This window comes from Natrix helvetica (assembly GCF_964273705.1).
Source record: "Natrix helvetica genome assembly, chromosome: 3".
NCBI classification, from domain to species: Eukaryota; Metazoa; Chordata; class Lepidosauria; order Squamata; family Natricidae; genus Natrix; species Natrix helvetica.
The window spans coordinates 171,491,480-171,506,004 of NC_138549.1; the positions used below are offsets into that span (position 1 = coordinate 171,491,480).

Here is a 14,525-nt window from a genome sequence, read left to right on the forward strand (position 1 = left end):
TGATTCTTGCAAAGACCTTTGGACCATTTACAGAAACCTCGTTTTCCATAGAGGCTTAAGGGTGCATAGTTTTTGCAACCCTGCTATGCTTTTTTAAATGCATCAGTCGTAAAGTGGTAGAAGGAAATTCTATCTTAACAACATGAGAGAACATCCAATGGTCATGTCGGAGTTTGTGGCAGCAATCACATTCAGAAAGCACACACAGGTAACCGATCCAGCAGGATTCATTAACTTCTCTTTATGTATAATATATAACACATGAAGTAAAGATACAATACCAAAAGTAGGTTTTCCAACGTAGTAGTAAATTAAAGCAAATAGAGGGAGAGGAGAGAACAGTTTCAGTTTCAGAGCAACAGACTAGCTTAGAGCTCAGCACAGACTCAGAGCGTTAGTACAGAAGCTAAGCCACACCCAGGCTCCTAGCTGTCTCCAGCGAATACTGTTTCAGTTTCCAAACAGCCCTCATTGGCTGATTTAGTTGCTATGCCTATTCATTGGGTGACCTTGTTACCCTGTCTCTGCCAAGTCATGAACTCTCATGCGTTGACAGGTCACTCTCATAAATGGGCTGATTTCTCATTATGGGTCTGAAATAACTTTTGATCTGGGAACACAAAATGCAAATCCATCATACAGATAATCCTCAATTTGGAACCTTTTCTTTAGTGACCATCCAAAGTTACAGGGACCGAAGAAAATGACTTATGACCATTTTTCACACTTATGATCATTGCAGCATCCCCTTGGTCGTGAGATAAAAATTCAGACGCTTGGCAACTGGTTGATATTTATGACCATTGCAGGGTTCTGGGATCACCTGATCAGCCTTTTGCGATCTTCTGACAAGCAAGGTCAATAGGGAAGCCGGATTTACTTAACAACCGTGTTACTAACTTAACAAATTCAGGGATTTACGTAACAACCGTGGCAAAAAGATGACACAATGGCACAAAACTCCCCCGACAACTGTCTCCCTTAGCAACTGCCTCAGCAACAGAAATGCTGAGGTAATTGTGGTCGTACTTCGAGGAAAACTAATATAATTGTGATTGTTGATGATTTGTCAATTCAATACATTGGAATTACAAATTTGATTGAATGCAGGGTGGTATCGTAGAAATGGTCATCATGGCGTCACCAACATAATTTGCGTGGGTTAAGTTAATTCTATTTAAATTCCAGTAGTTTCTACACCAGAATACCCAGCCATACAAAGTGTAGTGTAGAATTAGCAACCAATTTGATCCAATGAAACATTTCAAAATGTATCAGAGCAACAAGCAACGACACTAAGAAGTTCTAGTCAGTGTGTGCATGCTGAAACCAAGTGTGCTAACATCCTTTTCTATTTAAAAAAGGGATTTATTCTCATTTATGATTTATGGACGCCAACTTCAACCATACAGAACACAGAGAAGAAAAAAGGCGGGAAAAAACGGGAAACTCCCCCTTTACACCCACAGCAACCAATCCTAGTGTAGATTGCATCATGCATGAGTCAGCACTCTAGCTCAGGGTTGGGGAATAGTGGTGGGATTCAGCTGGTTCGGGCCGGTTCAGGCGAACCGGTAGTTACATTGCAGGCTGACCCCTCCCCTCCCCTCCCCTCCTCTTCCAGGAGTCCCCATGCATCCCATTTTGACTCCCAGGTAAGTGCAGGAAGGCTCCTAGGCCTAAAACGGGGCACAAGGTAGCAATGCCCCCCCACCCCGTGACCTGTTTTTGCTCCCAGGGGAGTGCAGGAGGCCAAGTGCTGTCTGTCACACCCCCTGGCTGCGCCCACCCAGCCAGACATTAGGGCAGACAAAGGCAAAGGTTCCCCTCGCACATATGTGCTAGTCATTCCCGACTCTAGGGGGCGGTGCTCATCTCCGCTTCAAAGCCGAAGAGCCAGTGCTGTCCGAAGACGTCTCTGTGACTAAAAGCCGAAGGCGCACAGAACGGTGTTACCTTCCCACCAAAGGTGGTTCCTATTTTTCTACTTGCGTTTTTTAATGTGCTTTTGAACTGCTAGGTTGGCAGAAGCTGGGACAAGTCACGGGAGCTCACTCCGTTACGCAGCCCTAGGGATTCCAACCGCCGAACTGCCGACCTTTCCGATCGACAAGCTCAGCGTCTTAGCTACTGACCCACCGCGTCCTTTTATTAGGGCAAGAGAACCGATTGTTAAATTATTTGAATCCGACCACTGGTGGGGAACCTTGGCGATTTTGTGACTTGTGGACTTCAACTCCCAGAATTCCTGAGCCAGCCATGCTGGCTCAGGAATTCTGGGAGCTGAAGTCCACAAGTCATAAAAGGGCCATGGTTCCCCACCCTTGCCTTAATGAGAGCCAGCAGAGATGTGGTTTTCCTGGGAATTCATTTAATCAATGTACACCCTGGGCTTAACATTTATGCAGTGATGACAATTGGCTACATAACTCCAGGCATGTTTTCAATTAAAGAAAAGGATGTACGGCATCACATGAACCGAATGGAGCTGTTTTCCCACCCTGGTAGTTGATGCAGTAAAATAACTTTTGTGAACGGATCATACATTTCCCCCCCTCACTTACTTCATCAGTTCAGGATCCTCCTTGTCATCCTTCGTGGGTGGGATTTTCATTCCACTTTTCTTGGCACGAGGGCAACCTGATAAACTATAGCAATTTTTTTTGGTTTAAAAAAGGAAGGAAAACAACAACGATATCACAATTCGTTTCTCAAATTCCTTTCCGCCCTGATGCTAATCACCTTAACAGATAGTCCTCAACATACAACCGTTTGTTTGGTGACCGTTCCAAGTCAAAACAACACTAAAGTGACTTCAAACTGGTCCTTGCACTTATGACTGTTCTGGCGAGGTGGTTTTGAGACAATCACTGGGAGATTGTGAGTTCTAGTACTGCCTTAGGCATGATAGCCGGCTGAGAGACTTTGGGCTAATCACCAGGAGATGGTGAATTCCAGTCCCAATTTAGATGGGAAAGCTGTTGGAATGATTTTGGAACAATCACCAGGAGAATGGGTGGAAACTAATCAAGGAGAGAAGCAATTTAGAACTGAGGAGAAATTTCCTGACATTTAGAACAATTAATCAGTGGAACAGAAGTTGCCTCCAGAAGTTGTGAATGCTCCAACACTGGAAGTTTTTAAGAAGATGTTGGATAACCATTTGTCTGATGTGATTAGGCCAACAAAGAGCAACAAAGAGGCAATTTGATATAAATTGTAAGTGAGGACTATGGAGAGTATGCACAAAAGTTTTGTAACCAACCAACACACTGTGTGTAACTAGAATATGGTTTTATGTTTTATGATTGTTTGTGTTTATTTGTTTAAAAATAAAAATGTTCTTTAAAAAAAAAAGATCTACAAAGAGGATTAGGGGACTGGAGGCTAAAACATATGAAGAACGGTTGCAGGAACTGGGTATGTCTAGTTGAATGAAAAGAAGGACTAGGGGTAACATGATAGCAGTGTTCCAATATCTCAGAGGTTGCAGCTATTCTCCAAAGCACTTGAAGGCAGGACAAGAAACAATGGTTGAAAACTAATCAAGGAGAGAAGCAATTTAGGATTAAGGAGGAATTTCCTGACAGTGAGAACAAATAGCCAGTGGAACAACTTGCCTCCAGAAGTTGTGAATGCTCCAACACTGGAGGTTTTTAAGAAGATGTTGGATAACCATCTGAAATGGTGTAGGGCAGGGGTGTCCAAACTTGGGAACTTTAAGACTTGTGGACTTCAACTCCCAGAATTCCCCAGCCAGCATGGCTGGCTGGGGAATTCTGGGAGTTGAAGTCCACAAGTCTTAAAGTTCTCAAGTTTGGACACCCCTGGTGTAGGGCATTGATGGCTAACCTTTTTTGGCTCCCATGCCAAAAGTGGGGGGGAGCGCAGGGTGGTAGTGCAGGCGGGCCACACCCATAATGCTATGCACGCGACACAGCCTCCCCCGGTCCCCCTGGAGGCTTCAGGAGCTTCCCTGAAGCCTCTGGAGGGCGAAAAACTGACCTACGGGGAACCCGGAAGCTCGGGAATGGTGAATTCCGGTTTGTCCGTAGGGCTGGTTTTAGACCTCCGGAGCCTTCAAGGAAGCCTTCAGAGGGTGAAAAATGGTCTCAAGAGAAGGTCGAAGACAGCTGGCGTGCCCTGACAAATGGCTCCATGTGTGTAGGATTTCCTGCCTAAGCAGGGGGTTGGACTAGAAGACCTCCAAGGTCCCTTCCAACTCTGTTATTTTATTTTATTTTATTCTATTCTATTCCATTCCATTCCATTCCATGATGGATGTGACTAAAGAAAGAGGAATTTCTACTATCTAAATAATTTATCGGCTGGGCCCCAAGTTGGGGAAATCTTCCTTACATCCCCCTTTGCTCCCAGGAAAGTATTAATTTTTCATTTCCCCCTGAAAATGAACATCTCATTTTCATCCTAACACTGACGAAGAACCATTCTTCCCTTTGATATTCCCACATGGGCTTTGATCTGATAATTTCCATTTCCACACCTCAGAAGGGAGGCAAGCGATGGTGAAAATTAAAAAGAAAATGAAAATAAAAAGGCAGCCGTTTGCTTTGAGGGGAGCAGCTTTTGCAATTAATAGTGTCTGGGCTAGGAAGGTATTTGCTAGCAGATGGCAGATGTTAATGGAGCTGTTCAAATGGGAGACGGCCGAGGCCCTCATTAATGTTTGAAAAAGATAATAGGAGTCATAAATATAGTGGTGTTATTAACAGAACTTTTGCGTCAGCTAAAATTTGACCCTTTCATCTTTATGCCGCTGCAGAGAAGGTAAGTAATCTGATTCTGGAAAGTTTAGCTTTTAAAAAAATCAGATTCAAGAGATGAAAGGCGGATTCATCTTTTGCTAACATTTCCGAATATATTGCAATTTGCCTATTGCGCCAAGGGGGAAAAAATGTTGAGTGTGTAGTAAAAGTGCAGAGAAGAGCACCTAAATGATTAGAATAGAATAGAACAGAACATAAATAGTATAGAATAACAGAGTTGGAAGGGACCTTGGAGGTCTTCTAGTCCAACCCTTGCTTAGGCAGGAAACCCTACACCCCATGAGGCAAATGGTTATCCAATCTCTTCTTAAAAACCTCCAGTGTTGGAGCATTCACAACTTCTGGAGGCAAGCTGTTCCACTGATTCATTGTTCTCATTCTCAGAAATTTCTCCTCAGTTCTAAGTTGCTTCTCTCCTTGATTAGTTTCCACCCATTGCTTCTTGTCCTGCCCTCAGGTGCTTTGGAGAATAGCTTGACTGCCTCTTCTTAGTGGCAGCCCCTTAAATATTGGAAGACTGCTATCATGTCTCCCCTAGTCCTTCTTTTCATTAAACTAGACATACCCAGTTCCTGCAACCGTTCTTCATATGTTTTAGCCTCCAGTCCCCTAATCCTCTTTGTTGCTCTTCTCTGCACTCTTTCTAGAGTCTCCACATCTTTTCTACATCGTGGCGACCAAAATTTGGTGCTCTCTGATCTTGACTGTTTTCTTGCAGATGTTTCACTGCCCAAGTAGGTAACATCATCAGTGCAAGCAAGAAAATAACCAAGGTCAGAGAGCACCAAGGGCTTTCTACTTTTCATGGTTATGCAGATGAGTGAGGGAATAGTTGAAAGTACCTGGCTGAATAGTAGCAACTGCGAAAGGGATCTTGGAGTCCTAATGGACAATCACTTCAATCGGAGCCAGCAATGTGCAGCAAAAGCTAACACAGTCTTGGGATGCATTAACAGTGGGACACAGTATATACTTTTAAAAATCTTGTGCTTTTTAACCTATGCCCAGAGTCAGATTAGTGAGATAGGTGGATAAATAAAGTTTTAAATGAATGCATAAATAAGTGGGATGGGATGGAGGAAAAAGAACCAAGATGGCGGCCAAGACCATAACTCAGGCAATGAATTGTGAGGTTGTAGCTGTTGTCTCTTTCTTGACTTCCTTGAAAGCAGCCTGGGTTTATGAGTTCCCCAAATACACCAATTCTCCTCTTTGCTTTCTGCTATTGGCCTCATTTCTGTATACACATTTTCAACTTACCTCCTATGTGATGCGTAATTTCCTGTTATGTGACCGGACCCATCACAGCCGGGAGTTGGGCACCTGAGAGGAGGAAGGAGGAAGGAAGGAAGGAAGGAAGGAAGGAAGGAAGGAAGGAAGGAAGGAGACAGATAGACGAGGAAGAAAGGAAGAAAGAGGGAGAGGAGGAAGAAAAAGAAAAGGGAGGAAGAGGGAGGAAGAGAAGGAAGAGAGAAGGGAAAGCAAGTAGGGAGGGAGGAAAGAAGGAAGAATGGGAAAAGGAGGGAAGGAGAAGGAAGAGAAGGAGAAGAGGGAGAAAGAGAAGAAATAATTATCGTTATCTCAAGAGATAGGAAAACTGTTTTTTCTTTTCTTTTTTCACTGTAGGTAAATTTCAATGAAGAAAATTCCAGATCGAAGCAAACATGATTGTAAATTTGCTTTCCTATAGTTTACACATCAGAGTAAGGCAAATCTAGTCCATAACTCCAAAGAGTCCATTGTTTTCATCACAGAAGCTTGAGGATTGTGGGTTTTTATTCTCTCTCTCTCTTATCATGGCAATTTGTCATTGTAGACATATTGTCCCCTATGATTCTGGAACGAAGATTCAAACAATTTTCTCACGTTCAGAGAAGTTTAGCTTTGAAAGAGAGGGGCCAAACCAACAAATCAGGAATTCAAATAGGTAGTCCTCATTTAGTGACTGCCTTGTACAGGAACCATTCAATTACACCAATCACTTTATGACCAATCCTCACTCTTACCACCTTTGCAAGTCTGTAAAGCAAAGGAAACCTGAAGTCAGATCAGAAGTGCAGCTTAATGACTGTGTTGCCAACCCCAGTGGTCACTAAACAAGGACCACTTCTATATTATTTCCAATTATTGGTAGACCGGTTTGTGCTTGAAGACATCCAAAGAGAGAGAGAGCCCACCAATTCCTCCGGTTATAAATTCTACTATTGAATGGAATTTTACTACTGAGCTTTGCCAGAGCCAACAAAACCATCTATACTTTACGGTCTATACTTGTGGATAAATTGAGAATGTTAGCTTCCAAAATTGGGTTTGGCTTGTCTGCGAACCCGAGCTCTGATTTTTAAAAGCCTGTTACAACCTCCAAATTGTGCAGTTCTATAAATGATGATGCAACAGTTTTCAGTTTTGTTGTTGCTATGGTTAAATTTTTGAGGATCAGTGGTGCACTTTTCATGATATTTTGCTTGAAATTTGGAGGGTCAGCTTATCTGCAGAGAGGCTTATCCACGATTATATGTGGTCTATTTTTTTTGGTAGTCCTCAACTTACACTCATTCGTTTAGTGACTGTTCAAAGATACGACGATACTGAAATTGGTGACTTACGACTGACTTTGCACTTTTATGACTATCACAGATCCCACAGTCACATCATCAAAATCTGGACATTTGACAACCAATATGTTTTTAAAATGGTTGCAGTGTCTTGGGCTCACATGAGCCAGGAGGCACAGTGGTTAGAGTGCAGTCCTGCAGGAAACTTCTGTTGACTGCCAGCTGACTGCAGTTCGGCAGTTCAAATCTCACCAGGCTCAAGGTTGACTCAGCCTTCCATCCTTCCGAGGTGGGTCAAATGAGGACCCAGATTGTTGGGGGCAAGAGGCTGATTCTGTAAACCGCTTAGAGAGGGCTGTAAAAGCACTGTAAAGCGGTGTATAAGTCGAAGTGCTGTTGCCATTGCTGTTTAAGACCTTCCCAGCCAGCTTCTAGCAAGCAAAGTCAATGGTGGAAAACAGATTTGTTTAATGACCATGTGATTCATTCATCGACTGGAGGGTTTCGTTTAACAAACGTGGCAAACAAGTCATAAAATTGGGCACGGCTTGCATAACCACAGAAATCCTGCCCCCAATTGTGGTTGTAAATTGAGGACTATCTATATAATCAACTATCCGCCTCAATTTCCCATTATATGTTATAATTTTTTTTTAAACTATCAGAAAAATGCAGATAAATCTGTCCTTTGAAAGACACGAATAGGCTGGAGATAATTTCCTTTTTCTGGCATGGGGAAGGATGACTTTTTATGAATTCTAAATGGAGTAATACAGGTAGTCCTTGACTTACGACCACAATTGACCCCAAAATTTCGGAGACATTTGTTAAGTGAGTTTTCCCTCCCCTTTTTAAGCGACCTTTCTTGCCAGTGTTGTTAAGCAAATCGCTACAGTTGTTAAGTTAGTCACATGGCGTTAAGTGAATCTGGCTTCCCCAATGACTTGGCTTTCAGAAGGTCATATAAGGGGACGCTGCGATTGTCATACATGCAAGCCGGTTGCCAAACGTCTGAATTTTGAACCATTAGGATGCTGCAATGCTTGTGAGTATGACAAATGGTCATAAGTCACTTTTTTTCAATGCTGTTGTAACTATGAATGGCCACTAAATGAACTGTTGTAAGTCAAGGACTACCTGTAGACTCCTATTTTTAAAAAAATGCACAGGGATGCAAAGAATAATGCATTGTGCTAACAATGTGGAAATTTATTCTCTGGAAGTGTAATAAAAAATAGTTGCCACTTCACAAGTGTTGCAAATGCTCATGCAGAATCAAACAGGATGGTGTAAGATTAAAACGGACAGGAGTCCTGGAGGTGATTATATTTTCCACACAACAACGTGATGTTCTCCATAAGTGGAGGAACTAAATCCCAGCTCCTTTGGCATTGCAAATCTTGAAAAATAATTCTCTGGAAACTCCTCCTAACAATAATTCACAACTTTGCTCGTGTAATTAGCACCTTATTAAGATACCCGGCAGCTTCCGGAACAAGATATAGGTAATCCTCGACTTAAGAGCAAGATTGAGGCTAAAATTTGTTAAAGTGAGTTTTGCCCCATTTTACGACCTTCAATACAATACAATAGCAGAGTTGGAAAGGACCTTGGAGGTCTTCTAGTCCAACCCCCTGCCTAGGCAGGAAACCCTATACCGTTTCAGACAAATGGCTATCCAACATCTTCTTAAAGCCTTCCAGTGTTGGGGCATTCACAACTTCTGGAGGCAACTTCTGTTCCACTGATTCATTGCTCTAACTGTCAGGAAATTTCTCCTCAGTTCTAAGTTGCTTCTCTCCATGATTAGTTTCCACCCATTGCTTCTTGTCCTGCCCTCAGGTGCCTTGGAGAATAGCTTGACTCTCTCTTCTTTGTGGCAACCCCTGAGATATTGGAAGACTGCTATCCTGTCTCCCCTAGTCCTCCTTTTCATGCAACTAGACATACCCAGTTCCTTGCCACACCTTTGTTAAGCGAATCGCTGCATTTGTTAACATGGAAACCCAGTGGTTAAGTCAATCTGGCTGGTTGGCTTGCCTGGTTGGAAGGTCACAAAAGAGGACACTGCGACCGTCATAAATACGAGCCAGGTGCCAAGCTTCTGAATTCCAGTCACCTGACCATTGCAATGCTTTACTGGAAACTTTCAAGAAGAGACTGGACTGCTATCTGTCAAAAATGGTGTGAATGGTCTGTTTGGGGCGGGGGGTGAGGGGGTTGGACTAGATGACCTGCAAGGTCCTCTCCAACTCTGTTAATCTATATCTGTATTTGTTGAGCGGATGGTAAGACTGGATGGTTGTTAAGTGTAAAAAATGGTCATGTCACTTTTTTTTAGTAGCATTGTAACTTCCAACGGTCACTAACTGTTGTAAGTTGATGTATTCCATTTCTCCCTGTGAAGGAAGATCTTGATTAGCGCAATCCAAAGGATATGCAACCTTTTATATCTTTTATATATAGATGATGAGGGGACTGGAGGCTAAAACATATGATGGACGGTTGCAGGAACTGGGTATGTCTAGTTTAATGAAAAGAAGGACTAAGGGAGACATGATAGCAGTCTTCCAATATCTCAGGGGTTGCCACAAAGAAGAGGGAGTCAAACTATTCTCCAAGGCACCTGAGGGTAGAACAAGAAGCAATGGATGGAAACTAATCAAGGAGTTAATCAGTGGAACAGCTTGCCTCCAGAAGTTGTGAATGCCCCAACACTGGAAGTCTTTAAGATGTTGGATAGCCATTTGTCTGAAATCGTATAGGGTTTCCTGTCTAGGCAGGGGGTTGGACTAGAAGACCTCTAAGATCCCTTCCAACTCTGTTATTCTATTCTATTCTATTCTATTCTATTCTATTCTTTATTCTATTCTATTCTATCACTCAGCTTGGTTAACCAATCTTTGGTGCAGGAATGAATCGATCTTGGAAAATGTTTGTGCTATATGACACAACGTGAGCTGATCAAAAATCCCGTCTATGCACAACATTCAATTTGGGATGTCCTTTGTGCTTTCTAAGCTCACTTGTTTTCTTGCAGACGTTTCATGACCCATCACAAGTCATCTGTGTACCAGGTTTGGTTGAAGTTGCTTGTGGCGTTCCAGAGTTATGCTGGAACATACACAGACAATTTTATATAGAGAGATACTAGTGCTTCCTTGATTAGGCTGTTGTTTGCTCTTTGATTATTTGTCTGTTGGCAGTTCCTTGATTGTAAAAATGGATATTATCTGTCAGCTGACCGCCTTTGAGAAAAAGAATTTTTTTTTATTTTAAAAAAAAGGTTGTTTATTTGAAGCAACTATTTGATTGAACATGGAAAACAAATTGGTAGAAGAATCGCCTATTGCCTGATGCTGGGTGAGTGAGACTTTTTACATTCATGCTTCAAAAATGAACAAATTGTATTTTTTCCCCTCTAATTCCCCTACAGATATAAGGGGCTCGCTTAACAACCACAGTATTCTCTTAATGACGGTGAAGTGCATTTAAAGATTGTGATATTTACTTGAGAACCACAGCAAAAAGGATTGTAAAATCAGTTGAAGTCGTGCATTGACCCGCTTAATGACTGCCCTGACTTACGAACATAATTCCGACTTCAATTTTGGTCCTAAGTTGAGAATTACCTGTAGTAACTCTGAATGCAGTAATTGTTGTGGTCCATCGGCAGCCTGTGAGGAGGTTGGGGGGGGGGGACATGGCCCAGTCCTGGAGTCTGGGGAAGGCTCGGACAAGGGCTTTGTGTCGGAGGCAGTGGGGGGGGGGGGGGCGAGGGCCATCTGGGAGTTATGTGCTGCCTCCAGAGCCAGACATCAGCAAGGCAGAGGAACAGGGGGAGCCTGTTCCCAGTGCGCGCATGCGCAGAGCTGCCAGAAGGCAAGAACAGTTAAGACAAAATGGACAACTCGGGAGTAAGGCTTGGATGTGATTGGCCCCTCCCATCGGACATAAAGGAAGAGCAAAGGCATGTGAGCCTTTGCAGGGAGCAACTTTGTTCATGCTGGTCGTTTACATTCTGAAGCTCCGTTTTGACTCTTTGCTTCACGCGGCCTTGCAAGCTAATTGCCAATTAGGTTTTTGGCAGCGTTTTAAGGAAGATAAAGGTGGATGCTTTTCAGCCTTACCCTGAAAGACTTTGGCAGACTACTGTCGGACTCCTTACAGACTACTTGGGACTCATTATGGGCTTTTGAATGAACATAATTCACAGCCTTTGAAATAAAAAGAGAGTGTGGGGGACTTTTTACTGCATTAGGAAGCCTAGGTCAGAACAGTAATACATAAAGAAGGCTTAATTAATCCAGTTTTAATTGAGGGGACGAAAACGATGCCATCATCGGGAGAAAGAACTGATGGAAATTTTCGAGTCTCACAGAGGGAGAAGCGAGCTAGATTGTTGTTTGAAAAACTTTGGACATTTTTTTCTGTTGTAGGCCAGGCATTTTGCTGTCTTCACGGTTTGTGGTCTAAGAGAGGTGCGGTGGCCTAGAGGTAGAGCTCTCGCCTCACAAATCAGGAGGCTGTGAGTTCGATCCTAGGTAGAGGCGGTTATTTCTCTCTCTGGGCCCCATGAGAATATATCTGCTGAACAAAACTCCGCATTGGTGACAGGAAGGGCATCCAGCCAGTAAAAGCTCAACTCCATTCAGTTACCCAGAATCCACTCCGCAAGGAATTACGGGGTCATTAAAAGACGATGATGATAGTTTGCGGTCCATAAATTATCAACTCTGCTAACAAAACCAGTGCTATTAGACAGAAGAATGACTGCTGACATTGCATTATTTAAGTAGAAAATCATTAAGAGGTTTTTGGGGAAAAATAGGATTGCATAAGTCAGGGATGATCCATCAAAATCTGCCTGAGATTCAAATATAGATATAGATATAAATCAGGGTGAATGTATAAAAATTCCAGAGCACTTTTTCCTACTGTCATCCAACGCCTGTGTGTCCCTTCCCAATCCAATACAGGTAGTCTTTGACTTATGACCACAACGGAGTGCAAAGTTTCCGTGGCTAAGCTGTTAAGTGAGCGTTGCCCCATTTTTACCACCTTTCTTGCCACAGTCGCTAAGTGACTCACTGCAGTTGAGTGAATCTTTCTTCCCCATTGATTTTGCTGATTGGAAGGTCGCAAAAGGGGATTCCATGACCCCGGGGACACTGCAACCGTCGTAAATAAGAGTCAGTTGCCAAGCGTCCGAATTTTTATCACACGAACGTGGGGACGGTCGTAAATGGAAAAAACGGTCAGAAGCCCCCCCCTTTTTTTTGCACTGCTGTTGCAACTTTGGTCGCTGAACGGACGGTTGTAAGTCGAGGACTACCTGTAACACGTTGTGAACGGGTATCGAAAGTCAGCTCCCAGGCAGATTTCGACTTTCAAGGGAAATTGCAAGCCAAAGAATAAGAAGCGAGAGGAATAGGGGGAAAAAAAAGAAACAAGACTTGAGCGCAAACATACTTGAGGTCAGCAGAGTGGGCAGCCATGAGGTTTCTGAGACTCTTGTCAGCAAGAGGACAACCAGAAAGGCTGAAAAAGAAGAGATGGAATATTTGGGTAAGCTAAAAAAAAAAAAAAAGTTGGGAAGATCAAAGCCAGGGGAAGAGGGAATAGAAGAAGGGCGAGCAATTAGAACAACTTTTATCACCGGGGGACTTCAACTCCCAGAATTCCTGAGCCAGCCATCATGGCTGGCTCAGGAATTCTGGGAATTGAAGTCCATCAGCCATTAAAATTGCTATAGTTGCCCATCCCTGGAATAGAACCAAAGAATCCACACTTATCATTTAAAAAAATAAATTAAAAAAAATAGAAAAGATTTTTTTTTTAAAGAGACGGTCACAATCCGAAAAGAGTAAGGTCAACTAACCTGCGGTGAGAAGCATAATTTCCCGTGATGTGTCCGCTGCCATCACAGCCGGGGGTAGGGCAACTGAACGAAAATAATTATGGGGAAAAGAAAACGTGAGTGGCCAAAAAATATAAAGAAACCAGTAAGATTTGTGCATATGTGAAAAAATAATAATAATCTAAAAATAGAAAAAAAGGAGAAGATAATCTCTCTCTCTCTCTCTCTCTCTCTCTCTCTCTCTCTCTCTCTCTCTCTCTCCTAGAAATTCGGGGAAGGGGGAATTATCAAAGAGCTTTAGGGGGCTTTAGGTGTCTAATTACCTTCTTTAGGGTGCTGAGTAGCATTCTAAAGCTACATTTGGCATCTCGTGGGGAGCAACACTATATCCTTACTAGCTGGATATCCATGCTCTGCTATGGAACTATGCGATCGGGCTTAATAAATCGACACTTACAGGTTGAAAATTAATGAGTAATTACGATCGACGTCTCCTCGCCCCTTCTTTCCCTCAGGCTGGCCCCATCGATCCTCTCCTATCCCCTTCTCTCCCTCAGGCTTGCCCCACAGAAGCCTCTCCTATCTTATCCCCTTCTCTCCCTCAGTCTAACTCCTTAGCATCAGAACGTTTTTCAGGTGGGGAGGGCGAGTAGAATGTCTAAACTCCCATCCCGCAGGCCGGATGAGTCACGCGCTGGCCACGCCCATGCCCAAGTGGCAGTTGGAACAGAGTTCTTTTCAGGTGGGCAGAGGGAGTAGAACGTCTAACTCCCCAGCATCAGAGCATGTTAATAATAATATAATAAATACTAATGATCTGATGGTCATTTTGAAAAATCCTTTCTTAGTGAGCACCTAGAAGCTAAGAGGAACATACATGCCGAATTTCAAGTTTGTAGGCTTTACGGTTCTGGAGATTTTGTGATGATGCATGAGTGGTATATATAGAGATAGAGATTAAGCCCCCCACCCCAGCACTTCACCTCCTAAAGACTGATGTAACCTTCCCACCACTTCACACACCCATATCTGACCCATCACAAGACCCTGGCCTATTGGGATCCTCAAATGACATGATCTCTACGTCACAAGACCTACTAACCAGATGAAATTCTTATAAACCAGAGGTGTCAAACTCGATTGCATTGAGGGCCACATCAGGTTTATGTTTGACCTGTGGGGGTGGGCATGGCCAGGGTGAGCATGGACAACATGATGTCACTCGTGTCGGGGGTCTAATCCTGTGGTGGCCCAAGCGCTCTGCCAGCAAAAACGGGCTCCCAAGTTCCATTTTCTGCTGTGATGGTCTCCTGCAACCCTCTG

General features: G+C 43.2%; 1 protein-coding gene across 1 annotated transcript in view; it reads right to left on the bottom strand.

Moving 5' to 3' along the window:
* The window catches only part of MYT1 (myelin transcription factor 1), a gene marked incomplete at its 3' end in the record, with an annotated part of 110,578 nt that overhangs the window by 22,133 nt on the left and 73,920 nt on the right, over positions 1–14,525 (bottom strand). Inside the window, exons 14-17 of the mRNA XM_081949694.1 lie at positions 13,224–13,286; positions 12,815–12,883; positions 6,048–6,110; positions 2,565–2,648 (exon numbers count right to left, since the gene is read on the bottom strand). Of these exons, the coding sequence (XP_081805820.1) occupies positions 2,565–2,648; positions 6,048–6,110; positions 12,815–12,883; positions 13,224–13,286 (279 nt within the window). The remainder of the gene's footprint in view (positions 1–2,564; positions 2,649–6,047; positions 6,111–12,814; positions 12,884–13,223; positions 13,287–14,525) is intronic.